Source organism: Chelonia mydas, chromosome 1 (genome assembly GCF_015237465.2).
Source record: "Chelonia mydas isolate rCheMyd1 chromosome 1, rCheMyd1.pri.v2, whole genome shotgun sequence".
Classification (NCBI taxonomy): domain Eukaryota; kingdom Metazoa; phylum Chordata; order Testudines; family Cheloniidae; genus Chelonia; species Chelonia mydas.
In genome coordinates, this window is record NC_057849.1 from 158747231 (window position 1) to 158774694 (window position 27464).

Consider the following 27464-nt stretch of genomic DNA (forward strand, 5'->3'; position numbering starts at 1 on the left):
GACCACCATGATATAACTGTATCTTTACCTATTAGTATCACATGAACTTTGTCCTCTCTTTTTTTAAAGGACCCTTGGTTGCAGGTGTGCCAAAGGCAGGTGCATATCAACTTACTTCCGTATAGAAGAAAACATCTACCAAGGAACTAGAATCTTTGCACCTCTAAAGCAAAACTGAAGGCATGCGTCTCTCTCCTTTGTGACAAAATGTCTGACTGACTAATGTCTTTTAAAGATTATTTGTGTAAAACAATGTAGTTTCTGACTTCTAAACCTGTTGACAGAAAATGAAGGGTCAGAGGTATGACTTGATATCTGACAACCATTCACAAAACCACACAATGTCCTCGTAAGACAGAAAAGAATGAATGCAACCCTGCCATCTTATATAATGTGAGTTCATAGTGGTGCCCATCAAGACCTATCCACCAATACGTGATTTGGAGATAGAAAAGCTCAAAATGAAAGAATGAAAGTTGAACTGTTCTCAGCTCTTAAGTCATTTATATGAAGTTTTGACTATGGTTTTTAAGAGACCCAGGATTGTTCACTGGGTTCTCTCCAACCTATGACCAAGGCATCTGTCACAGCTACAATTGATGAAGGAGGACTGAATGGTACTTTCTGAATTTTTTTTTCCCTGGTACTATCCACCCCAGTAGAGAACCTTGGATAGTTCAAAGCACAGTAAAAGTGGACTGTATATTGTCCTCTTGATTTTGATATACTGCCCAAGAAGTACACTGCCAGAGCTTCCACCCTGAGTCTAGTAAACAATATCACTTAAATGCAAGAAGCCATGTAAATCTCAAAAATCGAATGATCCATATGGCTTTCAATGAAGTCCTTCAGAGGCACTGATTTCTGCATCCCTTGACATGTGTCTCTTTGGCAGATTCCAGAACAGCCCCTATAAACACCACAGTCTAAGTTTATGCAAAAAGAAGGCTTTTCTCAGTTTCTCCTCAAACCCAAACCCTGGAACTACATCCACTATCTATAGGACACAATGAATTCCCCAAAGATTTGCTCTCATTCACCTTTCAACCAGTGATTCACGTAATGACAGATGTAGATACCTCAACATCTTAAGTGTACAGACATTACATCTAGACATTTAATGAAGAATTTGGGAGCTGTAAAAGCACCAAAAGGAACCACTTTGTACTGGTAACTCTGAACTAGAGGTATTTTTGCTGGCCAATAAATATTTTTGCTGGCCAATAAATATATGAAAATATAACACCGCTGGGTTGAAAGGCACAAACCAGTCTCTTAGCTTTCAGAAAGGATTATGTGAACCTTCATTTAACTCTAGATATAGAAAAAAATCATTCCTAGAAATGAGGAGGGGGAATAAAATGCCTTCTTATGATGCTGGTGCAGATTCTATATTGCTCACATTTAGAAGACAGAGGCTTCTCTTTCCTTCTTAAAAAAGGGATTCCCCCAAAAAAGGAACAGGAAAAAGGACTGGGTATGGCAGCACAGAGTAAACTGAACAGAAAATACTATCTGGATACATATGATGAAGTGAGCTGTAGCTCACAAAAGCCTATGCTCAAATAAATTTGTTAGTTTCTAAGGTGCCACAAGTACTCCTTTTCTTTTTGCGAATACAGACTAACACGGCTGCTACTCTGAAACCTGTCATATTAGTTATATGTATTTCTAAGACTCATTTGTCTGACATAACTCCACTGCATGCCACAAGGAAAGAAAAGACAATCCCCAGGGATGAAAAGAAAAGGCTAGGTATCCACTAGGAAAGGTTTGAGTCCCTCAAGAAACCCAACAAAATTTTTCTCTCATAGGAGGAGACAAACAGAAAATAGGGGCTGCCAATAATGCCTTCTGTTTTAAATCCTTTCCTATCCAGGGAAAAAGGAAGCTAGTTTCTGTGCTGATCTATGGTTGAGGAAAAATCCTATTTTAAAAATTTAGTGGGCATCTACTTCCTCTTAGATGAAAACCTAGAGCTTATTTACATCACAGGCACAACAGCTGCACAGCTGAAGTACTGCAGCGTTGCAACTGTAGTGCCGTAAACACTTGCTACAATGATGGGGGGAGGACCAGTGGCTCCCCATGACACCAAGACACTGAGCAACCGGTGCCCAGTACCTTTGAATAGATCAGGCAATTTTTATTCAAGTACTTGAATACAGATTTAGGAGTCTAACATCAGGCATAAAGGTTTTTAAAACTCTAACCCAAAATTCAAAGATTATAGTACACATCTAGTTTTGAAGTCAAGATTCTCATTTGTTGAGTAGAATACAACTAGATCCCTGAAAGACAGAATTCCACTTTCAGCTAGGCTTCCTCTTCTGTCATGATGTGCAACTCTTCATAACTACTGTTGCCCTGGAACAGGTCACTGTGTTCAATTCATATCTGACTGCATTCTGTCCACCACCGACAAGAGACTGAGATTTCCTTCCTGGCCTCTATTCAAGTAAGACCATTAGTCTATCCCAAGAAAAAAAACATGTGAGGATCCGTCAGTGTGTTCACACCAGCACCCAACAGCTCTGGCAAAGTGAGGAACAACAGCCTACGAGCCCTACGGGTTCAAATATCACGGAATGTCCTGCCCACAGAGGTGAAGACTGGCAGAGTCTATCATGTTCCTTGATAGGCCTTAAATAGCATATCTGGACCAAGGGAAAAACACCCAAAGGCTATCTGTGGATCCCTGGTTTGCTGCTGCAAACAGACCTGCTGTGCACTCCCAATATCTACCATGCTCTTAGTTCCAGATCCCCAGTCACCTTGCCTCCCTCCTGACATCTCACCTTGCCTCTGTTCCACTAATCCTACTTCACCTGACTCATTTGGCTCTGACTCGGTACAGCTCATTGACCTCAACTCCAACTTACCTACAGTGTGACACTGGTACAGACTGCTGCTTCAGGTCTTGGCCCTCTAGACTGAACTCGAACCACATTCTTAGGTCCCCTCCAACTCAGGCCCCAGCCTCAGCCCACACCCCGACAGCCAGGATCCTGACACAATGCTTGTTCATTAGCTACATATAACTAACATTGTCAATAGGCATACCTTTCACCCAAGGTGGACTATCTTCTTGACATCTTCCTTTAAGAAACCTCTACCATGTCTAGACATGTCTGTGCAGCAAACAAGTACAAGCAATACCAGTACAAGATATGTAGAAAAGTTACAAAAAGATTACTCCAGTATATTTAGACTGGAACATACATAAGCCACCAACCAGAATCAAGACAAAACAGAACTGGTCAGACTCATCTCCAGGAACCTGTCCCAGCTGCAAGGAGCTCCATGGTTTCTCCCCGTACAGCGATCCCTCCCCCCGCAGCTGGGGAGTGATGAGAGCAATAAACAGAGCAGGGGGCAGAGCTTCCTGTAGCCAGGGAGATTCCCAGAGATGGTTTTGACCCAGACCCAGCAATGGCCCCTACAGGAGAAAAGGATGTCCTGTCTCTCCCAAGCCCCATCAGGACTAGCAGCTGGAGCCCGGCGCATGATAGGAGCTGCAGCTGGAGTGCCCTCACAGAGGCACATTTCACAGAGAAGATCAGATTTCACAGTTTGTGACGCGCTTTTCATGACCATGAATTTGGTAGGGCTGCCACAACCATTCTCCAGTTCCTTCACAAAAAACAGAATCCAGTATCAGGGAAAGAGGATAGGCTGTAGAATACATGTGGACAAGTCTCAGAGAAAAGATGGTTACTCACCTTTGCAACTGTTGTTCTTCGAGATGTGTTGCTCATATCCATTCCAATTAGGTGTGTGCATGCCGGGTGCATGATCATCGGAAGATTTTCACCCCAGCAACACTCGGTTGGTCAGCTGAGGCACCCCCTGGAGTGGCGCCTTCATGGCGCCAGATATATGCCCCAGCCAACCCAGCGCCCCCTCAGTTCCTTCTTGCCAGCTACTCCGACAGAGGGTAAGGATAGCAGCTTTGGAATGGATATGAGCAACACATCTCGAAGAACCGTCTTTTCTTCTTCCAGTGCTTGCTCATATCTATTCCAATTAGGTGACTCCCAAGCCTTACCTAGGCGGTGGGGTCAGTGTGAGATGTCGCGGAGTGAAGGACTGCTGAACCAAATGCAGCATCACCCCTGGACTGCTGAATTATCGCATAATGGGCGGCGAAGGTATGCACCGATGACCAAGTTGCTGCCCTACGTATCTCCTGTATGGGTACGTGTGCCAGAAAAGCAGAAGATGAAGCCTGAGCCCGCATGGAGTGGGTGGTAAGGTGCGTAGTCGGGACACCAGCCAAGTCATAGCACGCACGGATGCATGATGTGATCCAGGACGAGATGCGCTGGGAGGAGACCAGAAGGCCCTTCATCCGGTCTGCCACAGCAACAAACAGCTGCAATGTTTTCCTGAAAGGTTTCGTTCACCCAATGTAGAAGGCGAGGGCCCTGCTAACGTCCAGGGAGTGCAGCTGTTGTTCCCGTCCAGAGGTGTGCGGCTTCGGGTAGAAGACGGGGAGGAAGACGTCTGCCTTCCATCTCAGCCAGGACACCACCTTAAGGAGGAAGGCCGGGTGGGGTCACAGCTGTACCTTGTCCTTATGGCACACCGTATACAGCAGTTCCGATGTGAGTGCCCAGAGCTCAGAGACACGCCTCGCCGAAGTGATAGCTACGAGGAAGGCTGTCTTCCAGGAAATGTACAAGAGCGAGCAGGTGGCCATTGGCTCAAACAGGGCAGCCATGAGTTTGGGGAGGACAAGGTTAAGATCCCACGTAGGGACCGGTTGTCGAATTCGTGGGAACAGGCGCTCCAACCCCTTGAGAAATCTGCTGACCATGGGATTGGAGAAGACCGAACGCCCGTTTTCGCCCGGGTGGAAAGCCGAAATAGCTGCCAGGTGCACTCTCATGGATGATATTGCCAAGCCCTGCTGTTTTAAGGACAGGAGGTAGTCCAAGATGATAGGTACTGACGCCTGTAGCTGGGCCGTATGACCGAGTGCACCAGCAGGAAAAAAGCTTCCACTTGGCTAAGTACGTGGACCTGGTAGAGGGCTTCTTGCTACCTGCTGTACCAAACAAGAGCAGCACAGCTCAGATTGAGTTAGCCATGCAGCATCCACGCTGTGAGGTGAAGAGATTGCAGGTCGGGATGACAGAGTTTTCAGTGGTCCTGAGTGATCAGGTCTGGCCACAGGAGGAGTGGAATTGGAGTATCCACCGACAGCTCTAGGAGAGTGGTATACCAGTGCTGCCTGTGCACCGCTGGGATGACCAAAATCAGACAGGCTCTGTCCCTGTGCAGCTTGAGCAGGACCCTGTGGACTAGCGGGAATGGAGGGAAGGCGTAGCACAGGTGATCCTTCCACTGTATGAGGAAGGCGTCTGACAGGGAACCCGGAGAGTGTCCTTGTAGAGAGCAGAACACTTGGCATTTCCGATTCTCACGAGAGGCGAATAGCTCAACACCCCCCCCCGCAGACATTCTTGTTAAACCCTGGATTTGTGCTGGAAATGGCCCACCTTGATTATCACACACACTGTAAGGAGAGTATCACTTTAGATAAGCTATTACCAGCAGGAGGGTGGGGTGGGGGGAGGTATTTTTTCATGCTTTGTGTGTATAAAAAGATCTTCTACACTTTCCACAGTATGCATCCGATGAAGTGAGCTGTAGCTCACGAAAACTTATGCTCAAATTGGTTAGTCTCTAAGGTGCCACATGTACTCCTTTTCTTTTTGCGAATACAGACTAACACGGCTGTTACTCTGAGCTCTATCAGGGGAAAGCCCCGCTTCAGGAAGACAGAGTGGATGATGTCCGGGCAAACCGACCACTTCTGAGTCTGAAATGATCTGCTGAGGTGGTCTGTTAAGGCGTTCTGGACTCCTGGGAGAAACGACACCACCAGATGGATCAAGTGGGCTATACAGAATTCCCACAGATGAGTGGCCTCCTGACAGAGGGGGGATGACCGGGCTCCCCCTTGATTGTTAATGTAAAACATGGCCGTTGTGTTGTCCACGAGGACTGCAACACAACAGCCTTGAATGCGCTCTCAGAATGCCGGACACACCAGCTGCACAGCTGAGTTCCCGTACACTGATGTGCAGGGATAACTCTCCTCCTGACCATAGCCCCTGTGTACGGAGGACCCCGAGGTGGGCTCCCCATCCCAGGGATGACGCATCCATGACTAGGGACAGGAGGGCTGCGGGGCGTGAAATGGCACCCCTTCGCACATTGATTTGGGGTTCAGCCACCAGTCTAGAGAGGCTAATATCCCTGGCGGGACGGTAGCCACCGTGCTCAAGCTGTCCCAACCTGGGCGGTATATTGTTGATAGCCAGGCTTGGAGTGGACGTAGCCGCAGCCTGGCATACATTGTCACATATGTGCAAGAGGCCATACGTCCCAGGAGGCATAGACATGTTTTCACAGTTGAGGTGGGGACGTTTTGCAGGCTGTGGACGATGTTCACCAGGGATTGGAAGCATGCTTCCAGCAGAAGTGCTCAGGCTAGGCCTGAGTCTAAGATTCCTCCTATGAATTCTATCCTCTCGGTTGGTATCAGAGTACATTTCGTGACACTGAGCAGGAGGCCCAGTCAATTGAACATGTTCATGGTGAGCTGGACATGAGACTGCACCTGATCCCTGGAGCGGCCCCGAATAAGCCAGTCATCGAGGTATGGGAACACTTGGATCCGTTGTCGACGAAGGAAGGCAGCCACAACAGCCATGCACTTGGTAAACACCCTGGGGGCTGCAGATAGGCCAAAAGGAAGGACAGTGAATTGAAAATGCTGTTGATTGACCACAAAGTGAAGGAAGCGTCTGTGCGCTGGGTAGATCACAATATGGAAGTATGCGTCCTTCATGTCGAGGGCGGTGTACCAGTCTCCAGGATCTAAGGAAGAAATAATGGTCCCTAGAGAGACCATGCGGAACATCAACTTTACCATGAATTTGTTGAGTCCGCGTAGGTCCAGGATGGGCCGAAGCCCGCCCTTGGGGATTAGGAAGTAGCGGGAATAAAAACCCCTGCCCCTTGACTCTCTTGGAACCTCCTCTATTGCCCCCACAGCGAGGAGTGATTGGACCTCCTGTAGAAGGAGGTGCTTGTGAGAAGGGTCCCTGAAGAGGGCCGGGGTAGGAGGGTGGGGGAAAGCAAATTGAAGGGAGTAACCCCTTTCCACCGTGTGAAGGACCCAACGGTCTGATGTTATGTGAGACCATGCACGGAGGAAATGGGAGAGATGATCTTGGAAAGCCAGGGAACAATCCTGAATGGAGACTGGTGTTCAGTCCTCGGGCGCACCTTCAAAAGTTCTGCTAGGCCCAGCCGATGGCTTAGGAGGGCCCTGGCTGGCTTGGTAGCCGGTTTGTTGTCTTCTACCACTTTGGCCGCGTCTTCTAAAGAAGTCCTGTCTTGGCCGAGGGGGAGGGTAGGACCTCTGAGGCTGTGGTCTGAAGGGCCTCCTCTGCGTTACTGGGGTATACATTCCCAGAGAGCGCATAATAGTTCTCGAGTCCTTCAGACTCTGCAGCCTTGAGTCTATTTTGTCTGAGAATAGGCCCTGGCCATCAAAGGGGAGGGTCTGCTGCAACTTTGGTGGGAAGCCAGAGACCTGCAGCCACGAGATGCGGCACATGGCTATGCCTGAGGCCAAGGTCCTAGCCGCTGAGTCCGCCGCATCCAGAGAGGCTTGCAGGGAGGTTCTGGCCACCTTCTTGCCCTCCTCCACTAGAGCTCCAAATTCCTCTCTGGACTCCTGTGGAACCAACTCTTTGAATTTCTCCATAGAGTGCCGTGAATTACAATCGTATCTGCTCAGGAGTGCCTGCTGGTTGGCCACCCTGAGCTGCAAGCCTCCAGCCGAATACACCTTACGTCCAAACAAGTCTAGGCATCGAGCATCCTTTGATTTGGGCGCTGGGGCCTGCTGACCATGCTATTCCTTCTCGTTGACCGAAGCCACGACAAGGGAAAACGATTGGGGGGGCATGTAGAGGTACTCGTACTCCTTTGAGGGAACAAAGTACTTCCTTTCCACCCAGAGGTGGAAGAGAGGCTGGAGATTGCCAGATTGTCTTGGCATTGGCCTGTATAGTCCGTATGACTGGGAGGGCCACCCTGGACAGTACCGCCGCAGACAGAACGTCGACCAACAGGTCCTCTATCTCTACCACCTCCTCTCCCTGGAGGTTTATATTGTGTGCCACCCTGCAGAGCAGCTCCTGGTAGGCGCAGAGGTCCATAGGAGGAGGGCCCAAAACCGCAGTCCCTGCCACTGCCTCATCGGGCGAGGACGAGGAAGATACCCCCAGGACTAAGGGATCCTGCGTGGGGTCCTCATGTGGAGGAACTTGTTGCCCAAGGTCCACCACGCTAGGGGCGTGGGCCTGTGTTGGGGCTGGAGCAGTCCCCTCAGAACCCCCCCCTCCCCCGGGGGGGGGGGGGGGGGAGACAGACAGAGTGGCCTTCAGTACTCGGGGCTCCAAAGGGGCGGAACAGAAAGCCCGCGAAGGAACCCCTTGGGCCTGATGGTATGCCCAGGGGGTCCAAAAAGACCACTGTGGAGGTCCTTGGCCTGGGTCCTGGCCTTCGTCCAGCCACTGTCCTGCACCATCCTCACCCTGGTCCTAGGCATGGTGGCCTCCTTGTGAGGGTGACAACATGGAGGCGTAGTCGACGGTGCAGAGCTGTTACTTGTCCTGTGCGCTCCAGCAATGGACGTGGCTCCGGCTGCGGTGCAGGAAGCATCAGTGGCTGTCAAACCAACAAAGAAGAAGCAGTCATCACCTGCTTGGGCTGCTGCTTCTTCTGGCCCAGAGACAGGGACCAGCGCCTCGGTGGTGGAGGTGCCAGGAGGGGCCCTGACGCCGTGAGTCTTTAGCAGAGTCCGAACGCAGTGCTGGACCAGTCGGTGCCACAGGGGCACTCTGCACCGAAGACAACGCCGAGTCCTGGTGCGCGGAGGAAGGGACCAGGCTAAGTGCCACCTCCATAAGGAGTTGCTTGAGTCTAGAGTTGGTCCTCTGCTTGAAGGCTTTGCAAATGCAGCACTTGTCCGCTTGGTGGGATTCCCCCAGACACCTTAGGCAAGAGTCATGGGGGTCTCCTGTTGGCATCAGCTTCAATCAAGCCGAGAGACCTCGGCATGAGCCGCAGTTCCGGGAGAGGGGAGAAGACCCCGCTCCACCCTACTAAGTACACTAATCTAACTACACTAACTATTAACAACTAATTACAACTATTAACAGGTACTAAGAGAGAAGGCTAGGGAGAGTGGAGATCAGCTACTCTGCACTCCACAATTCCAACAACCATCATGGGCGATAAGAAGAAACTGAGGGGGCGCTGGGTCGGCTGGGGAATATATCTGGCTCCATGAAGGCACCACTCCAGGGGGCGCCTCAGCCGACCCACCGAGTGTTGCTGGGGTAAAAATTTTCTGACGATCGTGCACGCGGCGCGCACACATATAATTGGACTCGATATGAGCAAGCACTCGAAGAACAACCAATCACTATAAAGCAACCACTTTTCGAGTGATAGTCCACATGCATTCCACTTCTGCATTCCCCTCAAAAGCAACAGTAACTCGTATCCTGGAGGTGGATACTTGGGAGCCTACTGATAGGTGTCTAACCTGGAGCCCTCTGCTAAGAGACAGTGCTGAGTAAAAGATATAGACTGAACTCCAGGTAGCTGTCTTACAAACCTCTGAGGTAGGGACATGCACAGAGAGAAAACCGAGGTCTCCTGAGCCCTGGCGGAATCAGTTCTAACTTGTCCAGATGGATCTAAGTGTCCCACCACATAGCACATTTCAATATAATCCAAGATTTATTCTGACAGTCTGAATGGAGACTGACTGACCTTTCATCCTGTCAGCAAACATGAGGAACAATCTAGAAGAATTTCTGAAGGGCTTTTTTCTAGACAGTAGGAAAAAACCCTGACAATATCCAAATTATAGATGTGAATTATGGCTTCTCTTCAAATGGAGTGAGGCTTAGGGAAGATTGGTAGGTGGATTATTTGATTAAGAAGGAAGTCATTCACTGAGGTCTTTAAGTCATTTTGCAACCATGGAAAAACTCTATAAACTGGCCTGACCATAATAAGGACTTGAATCTCTCCTATCCTTCTGGCTAAGGTTATGGCCAGTAGGAATGCAGTCTTCACAGAGAGGTGTTACAAAGAGCAAGTCATCAAAGATTCAAAAGGGGGTCCCCTCCCATTAAACCTGTTAGAACAATGGTGAGGTCCCAGAAGGGTGGAGGGCCTCTTAGACAGACATGAATGAGACCTTGAGAAATCTAGTCACTGAGAAAAAACAGTGTGACCTTCCACTGGGGGATGGTGAACAGAGATCGCCAAGAGAAGCACTTTATGGAGCTAATGAAAAGGCCCAAATACTTTAAAGCAAGCAGACAGTCCAGGATGGCAGACAGAGTGCATCCCAGGGAGAGACAATTCTCCAAGGACCAGATAGGGAGTCTCTTCCAATTAGCAATATAGTTCAGTCTGGTGGAGTCCTTTCTGCTGAAAATCAGGATGTTTTGAACCGCTAAATAGCAAAATCTGTCAGTGGATATCATCTAGCCAGCATCCAGACTGTGAGATGGAGAGATATCTCTAGGTGCAGGATTTGTCCCTGCAATTGCATGCTAATGTCCGGGTATGTGAGAGCATTGTCAAGGCCATATTGACAGGTTCAAGAAGTCTGAGAACCAAAACTATCTGGGCCACTCCAGTGCTAGCATCATCATTTGAACTGTGTCTTCTGTGATCTGATTGAGGACTCTGGGTATCAGGGGAATTGGAGGGTAGGCATACATGAATCCCGTGCCCATGGAATCAGAAAGGCAGAGAGCTAGGACTGGCTCCCGCTCTGAAGCATCTGACATTCTGGTTGGATGCAAACAGCTCTGAAGTCAGGCACCCACATCTGTGAAAGAGATCTTGCATACTGGAGTCCATTAATGACCATACACGATTGTACTGCCAATCTACCAGGGGCCAACAAGTGCAGGATGTCAAGAAGTTAGTGCAAGGAACCCAGGGGGGTTTCTCCTTCCTCTGCAGCATGGGGCATGGGCCACTTGCACGTTTAAACTAGTGTAAATGGTGGATTCTCTGTAACTTAAAGTTTTACAAGCATGATTTGAGGACTTCAGTAACTCAGCCAAAGGTTATGGGTCTATTACAGGAATGGGTTGGTGAGGTTTTGTAGCCTGCAATGTCCAGATGGTCAGACTAGATGATCCTGATGGTCCCTTCTGGCCTTGTAGTCTATGAGAAGAAGTCGCACAGTCTCAACTGGGGTTTCCAGAGTGTCAGCCATCCTCCTGGAAGTTTCTCAAAGATCCAGTAATCTACAGGCTGGTTTAGAACCATCATGGCCACTGCCTCATTAGGTAAAGAGGATGAGATCGCTGTTGGGACAGGTTGGCCTTCAGTTTCCTGAAAGTCCTTCTACTCGCTCTCTGTATCAAGTACATGAGGTGCCAGCTGAGTGTGGTGACCATCTTGAGGTCTACAAGGGCCTTGCTCTAGTTGTCGGAGAGGCAGTGGGAACCCTGTCAGTAGAGCACACTCCCCGCCCCGGGGCCCAGAAGGGGCTTGACTGCATGGAATTCTGGAAAAGTGAGGTTCAGACCATTATAGGTACCATGCAGGGTATTGCTCGTGGTTGTTCCCACAGGAGGGACTACAGGGACAGTCTCTGAATACCGTTTCAGACAACCTAGAGTTGTATGGGTCTAGGGACGAAGGCAGACGTTTCACACTGGTCCTCTGAGGCAGATGAGAAAGAAAGAATTTACCACCCTCCATAGGTGGTGTAGATGTCTCGAGAATTTGAAAGTAACCTGTACTGGAAGTGCTGAAACCAGCGTAGAAAGTTTCTTAGTGGAGGACAGCAATGGAACGGCAGGTTGGTCCTATACTAAATCTACTGGTACCATGAACCACATTGGTACCACAAAGAGGCTCCGGGGCAAAGTTTCAGGAAGAATGGTTGGTACCACACAGCACAGGGCAGAAGTCAGTGCCAAGGTTTTCAGTATTGAAGGAAAACTATCAGTCAGATCACACTTTTCTGGTGCTGGGGCTTACTGTGTTGGTGCCAGGAGGTCCAAAGAGCACTTCTATACTGTTGGTTTCAGTGCAGAGTGTCTCTGTGCTGACTGTTTCAGCGCCAAGCACTTTGATCCTCGGTTGCCAGTACCAAATATATTGTCAGGTTCTGGAACATCCGCAGAGGCTGGTCAATGGCTGCTTGGTGCTGAGGCATCAGTAGGACCTGATCTGCGCCTCAAACTGCCTCCTAGGCTGGATCTACTCGGATCCAGAGAAGGAGGATCTCCTTCTCTAGCCACCTCAAGAGTGATGCTCCTTCCATCCTCTCTCATCAGAGGCTTGGGCTGAAGAGATGAAGGAGGTACTGACCAACTCCATAGCACAGAAATGGAACTTCCTCAACCCCAAATGGTCTCTGGAAGCCACAGCAGATAGACAGATGGCTTACTGGGGAGCTCTGAGAGGTGGTCTGGTAAAGACCAGTCTTCTTGCCTTCCAGTGCCAAGAAAACCCTCATTGAGCTCTTGAGGAGGAAAAGTTTGAGTCAAGACACATGGACCCTGGGTTCTTTTTGAAAAGCAGCTATAGAGCACTTTCATGATATGTGTACTTGCCCCAGACAGAAGAGGCACCTGGAGTCTCCATCATTGATCGGGATTTTTCCACTGAAAGAAGGGAAGATCTTTAATCCAGGGGATCTGTCTCCAACATGGACAGGCAGGTCCGGGTGACAAAAGCAACACATGGACTCGAAGACCCTAAAATCCATTTTTTTAAGTCAACGGACTAAAAGAATTAAACTATATCTACCTTGAAAGAAAAACTGTACAGCATATGGAGATGCAGACACTATAGGTGTTCTGTATCACAGCTATGAGCAATAAGAAAGAACTGGAGAGTGGTTGTGGCCGCACTATTGTTTTACCCTCAGCTTCAGGGTGACCAGAGGGCTTGCAGGTGCAGCATGGCACCAAAATAAACTGTTACTCAAAAGACTCTAATCTCATGCAGATGTGTACAAGAAGCGGAATACTTGTGGACAAACATTCAAAGAACAGATGATTTACAAAAATTGAAGAAGCAACATTAGATCTTGTTCATAATATAGCACAACAGTTACCCTTTTTTAAAACAGGTGCAGTGAATAAACATTTAATAAAATTAGCAGTTAAAATACTATGTCAGAAACAATCACACAGAAGGCACAGTCCAACCCTTCATGCTGTCATTTTCTTTTACTATTACATAAAACCAACACCCAAATATTTTACAAATCTGTAATTCCAGCTCTGTACTCTTTATTTCCCAAAATGTGTTCGAACTTTCTCCAAATAATTTTAATAAGCAATCTAACTGACCACATAAAAACAAACAAAAAATTTTAAAAAAACTGTAGAATATCGACATTGTAATACAATGTCAGAAGGAGCACTACTTTGGCTTTGTTCCCTTTCCAGCAAGCAGCGTTTTACAACTGTAGACTGAAGTAAGATACAGTATTATTACACTTTCTATCAACTTCAGAATTAGAAGTTTTAAAATGTAACATACAGTGGCTCAGAATCTTCCAGTCCTTAACATTTCAGACATCTGTCATTCCACAGCTCATCTCATGGTGCACTCAGAATAACTTCACACTGAATATAGGATGATCAACATACATAAAAATATGTAATTTATCCACTTTGATCTCTGTCCTAACCATATAGGTGGCTGAGATTAAGGAGTTAATACTTGATAAATTCTGTTGCACAGTAACAAAAACAAAAAACCCATGACATACATTTCCTTATTTAACATGGCCACAGATTTCAATCACCATACATAAGTATTTGAATTTGACCAAACATGATAACTATCCCATCTTCATGCTGTCACCATTAGCATGGTATGATCTCCCAAACATGCCTATTCACCAGTGTGTTTGTGGTAGCCTTAAAACAGAAGGGGATTCTCAGTACTGGTTTTGGATATCCTTATGAGAGCGCTTAGGCCAGGAGTATATCACAAAATTTTGCTGACATAGTTATATCGCTTTAGAATGTCAGGAGAAAAAAAAAATATCACACCTCTGACAGCTATGCCAGCAAAATCCCCTGTACAGATGCAGGTTATACCAGAAAAAGAATCCTTTTGCTGGTATATCTTATGATGCTCACGGAGGTGGTTTAACTGCACACATAAAGTAACTCCTTTTGCTGGTATATGCTGCGTGTCCACTAGGCCAGCGTTTTTCAAAGTTCGGATCGTGATCCAGTACTGGGTCGCGGCAAGTCAGGCCCTGGGGTCGCTCTGGTCAGCACCGCTGATCAGGATGTTAAAAGTCCTGTCGGCGGTGCTGCCCAGCTAAAGCAGGCTAGTACCTACCTATTCTGCCACCGTGCTGCGCCCCGGAAGCAGTCATCAGCGAGTCCAGCTTCTAGGCAGGGAGGCGACGGGGCTCCGCACACTGCCCCTGTCCCGAGCACCAGTTCCACACTCCAAGAACCGGCCAATGGAAACTGGGGGAGGGAGGGGAAGTGGTGCCCGCAGGCGAGAGTCGCTTGAAGGTACTTGTGCGCCTCTGCCTAGGAGCCAGACCTGATGCTGGCCGCTTCCGGGGCACAGCGCAGTCCATGGTGCCAGGACAGATGGAAAGCCTGACTGCACCCCGGCTGCACCGCTGACCGGGAGCCACCAGAGGTAAGTCCAGTTCCCAACCCGGTGCCCCAATCCCCTGCCCTGATCCCCCCCCCCCACAAACCTGGAACCCCTCCCTGCACCCAAAACCCCTCATCCCTGGCCCCACCCCAGAGCCTGAACCCCCAGCCCAGAGTCCTGACCCCCTCCCACAATCCAACCACCTGCCCCAGCCCAGAGCCCCCTCCCACACTCTGAAGCCCTCATTCCTAGCTCCATTGGGTGGCGGGCATCAACAATTTTCTTCAACTGTGTCCCCAGAAAAAAGCACTTTTTTTTTTTTAATATCTATCACCATAAGATATTTCAGATATTCAAACGAAATGACAAAATGCTTAATTTTGAAAGAAAGCTATCCATCTACAGCATCTTAAACTTAATTCGGTTTGCTCAATGTAAATATATCATGTGAAGCAGTTCATGCATGAAGGATCTATGCAACTAAGGACTCTCAACCAAAAGATACGCATGCATGCAGCCATCTATCCTTTTTCTCTTTTAATTAAGTATGCATGAGTTTTAAAGTGAAACAAACAAATGACAAAGTCTAGCTCTGTTCTGTGTTTGTTCACCTCTAGAGGCTTTGGAATACGAGCAATTGATTATTATAGTCTTAGCTGGCTACTGTTACTATACTTTATGTAAGTGCAGGTCTATCTGTTGAATATCAGCACTTTTCAGATCAACTTACTAACCATACCCCCAACAAAAAAGAATTTATGTATATCATCAGAAATAAGATTTCTTAACTTATAGATTCCACATATATCAAAACTTCTGGTAAAACTAATTGCAACTAAGCAGTTACACTCCTGCTCCAATCTTATGAGGCCCAAGGAATCTACTTTGCTTCATTTGTTTTTTTTTCATTATGTATCCCATTTTACGGGATTTGAGGCTTGGCCATAGTAATGCCCTTCTGGTTGAAACAAAATATACACGTTTTGAGAGATCCACATAGCGCGCCCCCCCCCCCCCGAAAAAGGGTATGATGTCTGAAAAGGTTTTGAATTTTTTTTTTTTTTTTATCCACACTTGTTTTAGAACTTCCAGTTTTAAAAAAGGCACAACAACAAAGCATCAGCTTGAAGAATGGCTGTATACTGCAACAGTTGAGGGCTATATCATCAACTGTTATGAAACCATTACGAAAACTAGGTCCAATGGTGAGAGTTAGAGATGAAGCAATGTTAACTATTTCCTTGCTTAAAATAGTTTGTCAGATGCATACTTGTGGTCTTTTTTACAAAGTGATCAAAAATAATACATTATTTTAACATTAAAATTTATATTCACATAATTATACAACACAACTGGAAATCTGTAACTGGGAAAGGTACGAAAGGAGGAATATTAACAAAGAAAGGGGGACTTAATATAAAAGCAATATGCTTTCCCAACACTTTGACTGCCTAGCCATCTATTTAGAGAAAACTGGAAAAGAATCTACATTCAGGAAAACAATTTTCCTACTGGACATTTCAAACTATAATTTCTAGACAGTCGTCTCCGAAAAATCAAAGGTGCTTCAATGATTTCTACTCCTTTTGTAAATATTTTTTATGAAGGTTGTAATGATGCAGTTTTGGGGCGTAGGAAAAAAATCCAAAGGAAGAATAGAAATCAAAATAACAATATAGATCTATCTTTCTACAGGAATTTCGAAACTAGGATCACCTGTATGCATCGTCTTCTTTCAAGTCTCATATCATCCTGTGGGGGTGGGTGGCAGGGGAGAGTCCAGCAGCAAAACACAACACTGTAAAATGAAGAAAAATAGATTAAAACAAGAGGCAAAAATACAAGATGCAATTACCCTGATAATCCAGTTCTAATAAAGGATCTAAGACTTTAAAATCTTTGGGGACAGAACAGTCTTTTTGTTATCTGTGTGTACAGTGCCTAATTCAACGAGGCCCTAGTCACTGGTCATGGCCTCTAGGTGCTAGTGCAAGACATACACAACTTCAAAGAAATCATATATTTACATGGAAGGAAGAAGTGCCTAGCTGTTACTGTATAAAAGACTAGAAATCAGGAGACCTGGGTTCTATTCCCAACTGTCAGTGACAAATCAGACAGTGCCCAAATTTCAGAGATGCTGCTCACCCTCCATTTCCCACCTCTAATTCAGCACCACTGAATAATCAGATTCTTAGCTAATCTGTTCCTCTATGGAAATACTTACCCACCTTGGCAACGCTCTTAGATATCTTTGGATGTTAAGTGTTATATAAGCCTACAATAATATTGTAAAACTAATAAATAACGTTAAAATTCTGTATGACTTTACTGAATCACCACTACAGAAAGCTCACAGACACACCTAGTGTAAGGAGGGATCTCCCTCATATAGTCCAGCTTTTCTGCTTGATCTCGCAGGATAAATGATCTAATTCAGCATCATTTCTAAATATTAATATATTTTCAGAACCAAAGAATTATGACTTCACAACAAGATTAAGCAGAAAGAAAAGGTGAGCTGTAAGGAAGAAAGCTGTTACTCCAACAAAAATAAAGAGCAGAAAGTATCTACAAAGAACCAGATATTTTTTTGTAAGAATGGCCCATTTTCAAAATATGCTCCAAGATATGTGGCCTTTACTTACTATGCAACCTATGCAAAATATCAAAATACTTAAGAACTCAGTATTTTAGATGACATTCTTTTGAATTACTAACTGGTTAATTGTTTTGATATGCAAAATCTGTGTTATTCAGATTCAGTACAAGCAAGTTTATCTCTATTCTACGTTGCATCCTCTGAGAACACCAAGTCAGTATTCAAGCACTTCCTGAGATATTAATTTTCAAAATTAATAACTAATCATTTTCTTCTTGAGAAAACTAAGCCTACTGAACTTCGTCTTGTCATAATTTATGCCACCACAACCTGCTCAGTTTTCAAGCATGAAACTACGTTTTTAGTCTCTTTATAAACTTTCTTGGTCTATAAGCAGAAACATACTCATGCATTTCCTACATATTCCAGCACTTCTTACAGCAAAAGTTTTGTGAAATGTGAAATCATTCAGAGGAATTCAACAAAATGGCAAAATCAGCTTACGGTTGCACCCAAGTTCTTAAAGCAGAGAAAAAGTGGGCCAGTGAGAGGTATTGAAAAGTGTAGTGGGCGTGAGAGAGCTGCATACTACAATAATGACAAAAGAGAAACTTGTGTTGTTCTGAAGGATAGAGCTGGGTGGCAAACTGGTAAAAGTCTGACACTGAACAGTTTCTTTTCATAAAGACTAGCGAGGATGAGACACGCAAATGGACTCGTATGCAGTGTTCACCACCATGGCACATGAAAATGAAAACACATCAACAGGCTCTAAGCTAGTGCCATTCACCAAAGAAAGAAATTTTGAGGTCTTCATTGATAGCTGAGTAAAGATACTTGCCTTGTGTAAAGTAACAATTATATAAAGCTAATGGGCACTTGTATGAATTAAAGGGAGAGAAAATATGATATACTGAATAATGGTACTCCATGATCTGAAGTATCGTTCCCAACTCTGACTGCTACACCACAAGAGAGCATGGTCTCCTGGGTAATGGGACTGGGAATCAAAAAAGTTTGAAGTGATACTGATCAATCTCTCCTCTTTACTTACTCTGTCCCATAATACAAGAAAAAGTAATAACTTTATAAAATTACAACATCCAGTAAAATTTAGGCGTTCTCAATCTGCATCTTACAGAACTGATCCAAGTTTTGCATAACTGATTCTGTCACAGTGGTGAACAGATTGTTCATATACAAATAGTTATGCTTTCCATTAATTGCAAACTATGCCAGTACCCTTCTACACTATTTTTAAAAAAGCGCGCACATCCCTCTCTGAATCCTGCATGGCTGCGTATCATTTTGTGATGTGTCTGGCAAAATTCAGTCACGATCAAATTTGCAAAAGACACCAGATTGGAAGAGTATCTCTCACACATTAAAATTCTAAAGCAATCCAGTGAGATTAGAGCAGACCGGAGCTGCAGGCAATAACAGGAGATTCACTAACAACAAATGTAAAGTCCTAGGAAAAGGAAATCAACAGTTATAAAGTGGGTGGATGTAACCAAGCAGCCACAACAATTGCAATCCAGCATATTTGTTTTAATATTGTCTCCTTAACACTGTTCCAAACTTTTTCAAGTTACCAAACACTAACATCAGAAAGGTATGCGATTAGGATCAGGAATATCAAAGAACTGTCTAGGACTTTCAATAACGCATAGAATCATAGAATATCAGGGTTGGAAGGGACCTCAGGAGGTCACCTAGTCCAACCCCCTGCTCAAAGCAGGACCAATCCCCAGTTTTTGTCCCAGATCCCTAAACGGACCCCTCAAGGATTGAACTCACAACCCTGGGTTTAGCAGGCCAATGCTCAAACCATTGAGCTATCCCTCCCCCCCCCCTTATTTAACCTCTGAAACTGAAAGCCACAGAGGGTCACATACAAAAAAAAAGTGCTAGTTTTAAAAAGGGGCCAGATAGTTTTGTGACCAACAATAGATACGTTTTTGTATAATTTAAAATAGAGGCACATGGACTCATGAGTCACAACATACATGATCACCACAAGAATCCAGAAGGAATCTCCCTCACCACACTCTTTGTTAGGTCATTAAGAGAGTAAACCAACTTCCTCCTCAAGAGAAGTACCACTTTCAGATTTCATGGACTAGTGTGTAATCCAGTATGACCTACTTTACCGAAGTAGAAGGAGAAGAATTGAAAATAGGAAATGAAGCAATTGTGGAAGAACAGAAAGAAACAAAGGGTAGTTAGGAAAGAGATAGGAAAGGGGGATGAAGACAAAGGATTGAGCATGACACTACAAGCAAAAAGAGTTAATTTAAGACGCTTCATTTGATTTGAAACCAAGAGACAAGAGTGGTCACCATAGATCAGATGTAAGCCTTCATCAATCCTCTAATACCAATACAGTTAAACGTTTGTTCAGGCTCTTATCTCTCAACTTAATTACTGTTGCTGCTTCCTCTGTAGAGCTGAGTGAATAATAGATTTTTTTGTTTTGGTGACCAAAGTGAAAAAATTGGGGGGGGGGGGGGGGATATCAGTTTAAAATGAACGCTGCTTTTTAAAAAATTTTATCACCAAGTTGAAAAACAAACAAAAAAACAAAAACAAAACAAAAAGTTTAGAACGTGTTGAGTTGAAACAAAAAGTCAATTCAACATAAAAAGCCAAAATTATCCAATTCACAAATGTTGAAACTTTTCATTTCAACAATTCCCCAAAACAAATAGTCAAGTTTTGGTTCTCTGGGTTTTGGTTTGGTTTTTTGACCAAAACTATTCACCAAATTCAACCTGAATTTGAATAGCTTCCACGCCACCCTCCACCCCCAAATGCTTTCTTCAGCAAATTTACAATTCACCTAAAAAATGAGACCCACCTCTGTGTTAATGTCCCCAACACATATATTTTTAATGGATCATAGAGGAGCAATGTAACTGACAGGTTCAATTTCCTTACCAGTCACTCTGATTGGATCACTCTACTCTAAATCCCTCCACTGCTCCCCTCTCCACCACAGTAAACTCAACTAGGGGGTCATTTTTCTTACAAAATATTTACTCAATGTACTTACATACTGATGAACACAATTCATCCTAGGATATGCTATAAAAAGATTGTGGTCAACATGATACCTAACTATTCTTCACAACAACACGCAAAAAATGATAATGTTCTGTAATGTAGACCCACCTATACTGTCCCTCACCCAACAAGCCTTCATTTGCCTATTTGTCAGCATCTCTCACAATGATTTCTTCCACATTGCTCCTTAACACCATTCATTAAAAAAAGAAAAATCTCTCCTCCTTTGAAACCTTCCTCAGAATATACTTCTGCTGTGACCTCTATAAGAAATCAGCTAACCAACAACAGGTAGATTGTGCATGAGCCAGGATGACTAAATTTCAAATTTTTTTTTTAAGAAGTAAAATGATTTGGCACCATTAAATTGTGCGATGCTATGATGTCATTTTAATTACCCTTAGTCTTCATCCCTCCCCACATTTTCTTTTTTGTATGTCAAATTCACTTATTGCATGGGGTCTCACATTAAACTGAGCTTCTGGGATAGGGACCACCTCTTACTACATGTGAGCACAATGGCATACCCATCCAGACTAAGGCCTCTAGGTACTAATATAATAATAATTTTAAAAGTCCACATTTCATAATTTTAAATCTGTAGGTGTATTGGAGAACTAAAACTTGATACTTTAAAACACACGTTAAAATTCTACTTTAACCGTTAAAAAAAGAAATTTAGAGCATGTAGTGTTTAAAGTACTACATTTTACTACTGGATAGGACAAAAGACAGAAAGCAAGCAACGGAGTTCATGAACTATAATTAGCACCATAGAAAACATTTTCACCATAGCTTCACTGTTGCTCTATAACAGGGATTGGCAACCTTTGGCACGCAGCCCGTCAGGGTAAGTTCAGCCTGCACCACTTCCTGCAGCCCCATTGGCCTGGAGCGGAGAACTGCGGCTAGTGGGAGCCATGATTGGCCAAACCTGCGGACGCAGCAGGTAAACAAACTGACCCGGCCCACCAGGGGGCTTACCCTGGCGGGCCGTGGGCCAAAGGTTGCCAATCCCTGCTCTATAACAATCAAAACATTCCTCTGAGAACAAATTTAAATAGAAGTTTTTAAAGGATCAACTATCTTTGTCATACACAAAACTCTGCATGAATGAACAGGGCTACATGGATTTTTTTTATTAGAATTTTTTACTTATTATTACAGATTAACTTTCTTTGCTCAATACTGTTGCACAAGACTCAACAGAAGCTTTCATAAAGGATTGAAAGACTGTCTATCTTAACAGCAGCTTCTGGAAGGACCTCTATTCTCCATAGAAAGGCTATTTTGTAACTTCTAATAGCAATTCTCCTGAAGCATACAAGAAACCCCTATATTCCTCCTTACAGATATAGGGAACAGTAGTCAAAAACGTGCAACATTTAGATCAATAGTCCTTGATACATTGATACCAACAGGCCTACCTGAAGGTGAGAAGCATACGTTCTTAAAACCCCATGCCCTGTATGTCCCTAGCCTCTGACTGCCAGAAGCCGGGAGTGGACAACTGGGGACGGATCACTCAACGATTGTCTGTTCTGTTTCATTCCCTCTGAAGCACCAACAGCGGCCAATGCCAGGAAGACAGGATACTGAGCTAGATGGAATACTGGTCTGAGCCAGTGTGGCCATTCTTATGTTCTTAGAGTAGAAACATCCAAGAGTACATAACAGCAAAATCAAACCACCTAGCAAACATACAATTGACCAGATATTGGTGTAGAACCAAACAGAAAATCACTCTTTTGCTCCTTTATTCTATATCTGCAGCAGCCTATTCTTGAAGCTACGATGACAATGATGTTGGTTCATGCAGACATATTATAGGAAACAATCTGCCAAATTTAAAAAGATATACGTAAATACAGTTTGTTTTCCATTTAAAATACTATATAAATAAAATGCCAAGAATTACTAATATGTCAAAATTTCAACAGTAAGGACCCAATCTTGCAAGTTGTATCTACCCTTACTTTCTAGGACAGGATCCTGACAACGTACTACTGAGGCAATTCAAAATTATGGTTCTTACAAGCAACTGTAACTACCCTGAACATACAGTTTGGTATTACAGTATAAAATCTTAACTTTTATTGTCCAATACACACATGTAAGTTACGATAATACACAGTAATACAAGATACATGTGTGAAAAGTGGCCATTTATAATTGCTGTGGGAGCCATAGACTTTAAAGGTCAAAAGGGACCATTATGATCGTCTAGTTTGACCTCCTACACAAGCAGGCCACGGAATCTCACCCACCAACTCCTGTAACAAACCCAACTTATGTCTGAGCTACTGAAGTCCTCAAATCGTGGTTTAAAGACTTCAAGGTGCAGAGAATCCTCCAGCAAGTGACCCGTGCCCCACGCTGCAGAGGAAGGCGAAAAACCCCCAGGGCCTCTGCCAATCTGCCCTGGAGGAAAATTCCTTCCCGACCCCAAATATGGCGATCAGCTAAACCCTCTATTTATAGAGAGCAATCATATCTCCCCTCAGCCTTCTTTTGGTTAGGCTAAACAAGCCAAGCTCTTTGAGTCTCCTTTCATAAGACAAGTTTTCCATTCCTCGGATCATCCTAGTAGCCCTTCTCTGTACGTGTTCCAGTTTGAATTCATCCTTCTTAAACATGGGAGACCAGAACTGCACAGAGTATTCCAGATGAGGTCTCACCAGTGCCTTTTATAATGGTGAATGAATTTGATTCTCGTGCATTTAAAAAGTACATTTGTATATTTTACTGCTTTCAAGGGTGCCTGGGGCAATGGCATAGGCTCTCATTTTTATGTATAAATGGAACTAAAAAGATACAATAAAACCTCAACCATAAGAATGCATTCGCAGATTTTTGCATTTAAAATCTTTGTATATTTTGTTTATAATACATTTTAAAAGTACCGTATATACTCGTTCATAAGCCGAATTTTTTTTAGTAAAAAAGGGAAGCACCAGAGAAGGGGGTCACCTTATGAATGGGTATAGAGAGGGAGAGTATAGTATAACAGGTATAGAGAGGGACACCGCCCACCCCTCCAAAAGAGGGAGCCAGGAAAGGCAGCACAGCCAGCAGAGCCAGAAGGGAAGAGGCGGGGACAGAGTCTCTCCACTTCTGGCCACACTGCTCTCACCCCAGCCTCCGAAGCAGCAGCAGCTCCGGGGCTGGCAGGCTGCAGCCATGCCACTTGGCCCAGCCCCCCAGAGCAGGCTGTGGCCGCGCCACCCAGTCCGCCGAAGCACGCTGCGGCCATGCCGCCCAGTTCAGCCCACTGGAACATGCTGCGGCCGCGCTGCCCAGCCTGCCGGAGCAGCTCCAGCCAGGCCAGAGACATCGTCCCCTGGCGCACTGGGACACTTTGTTTACTTAGATTTACCTCCGTGCCCGCAGATGCTCGAGGTAAACAAACCATCTCGGCCCCCGCCAGCAGCTTATCCTGATGGCCCGGGAGCCAAGGTTTGCTGACCCCTGAATTATAGGGTCATTTTATGAATGGGTCATAAAAATTTTCCATTTTTACTTATCCATTTTGGGGGGGGGGGGGGGTCGGCTTATAAACGAACCAGCTTATGATCAAGTATATACTCATTTCCATCCTTAAAGACCTAACAAGAGTGATACTCAACCAATATTTCAACACACAAATACAGTGTAACGTGTTTTATCTAATGTACAAAGCAAAATTTATCCAAATAAACAGTACATAATCTAAGGTATACAGAGAACCAAACATTCAAATAAAAATACTAGATACATTTTATATCAATGTGTAAATCAATATATACAACTCCAGTTTTACACAACCTGCTTGCTTGTATACTTGGTGCACAGTACATTGAACATTTAGTAGAAAATAGCATACTGATCACATTATTTGACTTTTCAAACGTTTTACTTCTAATCCAAATGTCTTCAAACCAGTGGAAAGGCACTTGTTTGTGAAGGCTAGGTGGTTTGGTATTGTGGAATAAGCATATTAGCTGGATGTTCCAACTAAAACAATCAGCAGTGGAATACCTGAAGTGGCTAGGTCATCTCTAGGTTTCAAAGTTAAGAACCTATGCAACTGAAATATTCTCTTTTTAGGTTATTTTGTGCATTTTACAGAACTGTGCATGGGATCATTTTAGTGTGGGTCTTTTGTAGACCAATACTGGGATTAAAATAGGTGAATACAACCAGGTTTCAAATTGGTTGCATCCCTTTCAGACATCTACAGTCTTTGAGCGTTAGCCAGTTCAAGACTGTTCTACTTCACCTTAAACTTGACTGACTCATAGTTAAGGCTGCGAGTGTGTCATTCCGTGACTTTCTGCAACCTCTGCAGCAGCCGGTGTGGCTGGCCAGAGGGCCGCTGTGCCTGCCCCTCACCCAGCAGCAGCAGGAGTTTGGGTGAGGCGCTCAGCACTAGCGAGTTGGAGCCCAGGAAGGGGTGAGGGCCCTGGGAGCATTTAAGCTCAGGTGGCTCCCTGGAAGCGGCAACATCCCTCGGCTCCTAGGGAGAGGCACAGCCGGGGGCTCTGTGCACAGCCTCTGCAGCTCCCATTGGCCAGGCACTGCGGAGCCAGCTCTCGGGGAGGAGGCAGCGCACAGAGGTGCCTGGCCACGCCTCTGCCTAGCAGCTGAGGGATGTCGCTACTTCCAGGGAGGTGCGGAGCCAGCCAGTGCCGCCAACCCCCTTCTCCTCCTCCCCGCCCTCCCGCCCCCAACACCAGAGCGGGTCCTGGGCCACCGCTGCACCCCCGCCCACAAGCACCCCCAGGCTTCCTCCCTCCCCCAGATTTAGTCAGGGGTATATAGTACAAGTCATGGACCGGTCACGTGGCATGAATTTTTGTTTACAGCCCGTAACCCATCCATGATTTTTACTAAAAATACCTGTGACTAAAACGTATCTTTACTCATCGTTCACCAATAACACACTTTCAATTTTTTTTTTTTTTTTGTACATTCAAAGCAAGTTTTTTTATACACATTTCTGAGGGAAATATTCTGTAAGTTTAGAAACTTGCAAAACTGTTATGAAAATTTACCAGGTCTAACACAAAATCTACTCCACCATTACCACCGCTCTGATGGTGAGAAAACTAAAATTTTAACTCACTGTTCCAAAAGAGATTACTTGCCCGCAGTGAAAAAATTTTGTGAGACTAGTTTTACATAGTATATCACTTTTGTATTTTAAATTGGACTTCAACTTGTGCTCCAGTTCTGATAATGACAGTATGTGTAGTCAGCCTCTACTGTGCAACACAAACATATCTTTCTTATCTGAGTTCAACCCAGGCAAAGTGAGGACTAATACGATGTGTAGCTATCACAGTAGAAGCTAGGAAGACACCATCCATGCCTGTTTATTAATTCAGGTAATGCTATTTTGAATTTTTTTCAAAGTCTGTTCTGTAGCCACATATTATCCCTCATTTCACACAAAAAAGTAGTAAATATTTTGAAAATAAATCCCACATTGTCCAGTTAACATGATTCTAATGAGAATTAGCTTTCACTACTTAGTCCCTTGTTATTTTCACCTCAAATACAGGAAACAATACAAAAACTGTAAGGATTAGCAAGTGCTGTTTTTGATAGCTATTCAAAGGACAGAATAAAGTTCTAACTAGGGCTATCGTCCTAGAGATTATTAACTATCTCAAGAAAAAAATGAAATCTTTATTGCTAATCTAGTGATTCTGGATATATGGAATTCCAGCAGAATTTTTTCATGCTCCTATACTGACAACATATAAATATGTTAAGTTGGCTTTAGTGATTGGTTAACTAGACAATGCACAATAAAACTGGGGAAAGTGAAGTTTTATGTTGTTAAATGAAAGCAATATAGTCAGGTTTATAAGCATGGAGTTAAGATTCTGGTTACAACAGCAAGTCATGCTGCTCTGTTTACATTCCCATCCCCCATGCATTGGAAGCAAAGAGATGCTTCAGCAGCAGCTGCCCATCCCCCAGCTGAAATATTCAGAACTATTGTTTGACTGCTGATGAAATCTTAAACCAACATGCTTGTCTTAGCAGCATTTAATGAGCTTACTGAATATTACAACAACTATTAAAGAGTTATGTTTATGTGATAATTGGAAACAATTCCATAACAAATTCACATCGGAAACAAGTTATAATTACGTTTCTAAAATCTGAATACTTTGCTGTAGGAGTTATTTCTGTGTGGTGTTAAATGAATATATTTTAAGCTATTTAAATACTGGAAGTTGCTCAAACTACTTCATATATTGAAAAAACAATCCTGGGCTGGTCTTTTTCTTGTTAACGTGTACTTCCTACACAATTTCTTTAGAAGATGGTATGTGATGTACAAGTTTGTGTGTAATTGTACTAACAGAGTATATTTAGTTTCTGTGTTGCATGTATTAAAAATGTATAGTGTGATAGCACACACGTAATCTTACATTACCACAAAGAACATTTAAGAGAATACTATAAATCAGTTCATCCCATTCTAGGTAGGGCTCCACATATTGTGCGATTCTACCGCTGCGCTGTGAAATTTACTGAAGCATCCATCTTTTGCTGTAGATTTGATCTCCAGAATTGACGATTTCATATAGAAAAACTGTTCTTAGTCCTTGTGGTTGGGAAGAGAGCCTTCAAAATGCAAACCAAATTCAAACCAAACCACAGCTAAATTCTTTAAACTGCAGATAGCCAGAAACAGTTCTAAAAGATGTGAGCCTCCCCATTTTTTTCTAATCTTTTTGAGTTATAGTTATTTTGAGTATTGATAACAGCAGGAAAAAAATATTAAGACAAATGTAAGATTTAAATTAAAACTGTCCCTTTAATCCAGCACTTCCTAAATTAAAATTAACGTAAACAAGTTCAAAGGCAGGTAATCACTCATCGACAACTCACAAATCTTTACTACATACTAGTATATCTATACATTTACCACATCATTATTGGGTGGTTGTTGACTAGTACTTTAATTATAATGTAATAATTTTGTTTCCATTGTCCCTTTCAATAAACACAGCTGTGATGTTTTAAGGGGTTTGGCTATGGGGGAAATCTACTTTGGGTGAAAATAACTAACGTTCGTCCAGGA

The 27464-nt window shown here is 44.2% G+C and overlaps 1 protein-coding gene across 5 annotated transcripts in view; it reads right to left on the minus strand.

Annotated features, from left to right (window-relative positions):
- DYRK1A (dual specificity tyrosine phosphorylation regulated kinase 1A) overlaps window positions 1-27464 on the minus strand; it is a 142443-nt gene that overhangs the window by 87616 nt on the left and 27363 nt on the right. For 4 of the 5 annotated variants that reach the window (XM_037903965.2, XM_043538230.1, XM_043538229.1 and 1 more), the window contains exon 2: window positions 16432-16513. In XM_037903965.2, the coding sequence (XP_037759893.1) occupies window positions 16432-16441 (10 nt within the window). In that variant the 5' untranslated portion in view covers window positions 16442-16513. Of the gene's footprint in view, window positions 1-13626; window positions 13713-16431; window positions 16514-27464 lie in introns of all 5 variants that reach the window. The other variant, XM_043538232.1, reaches the window with a different exon arrangement.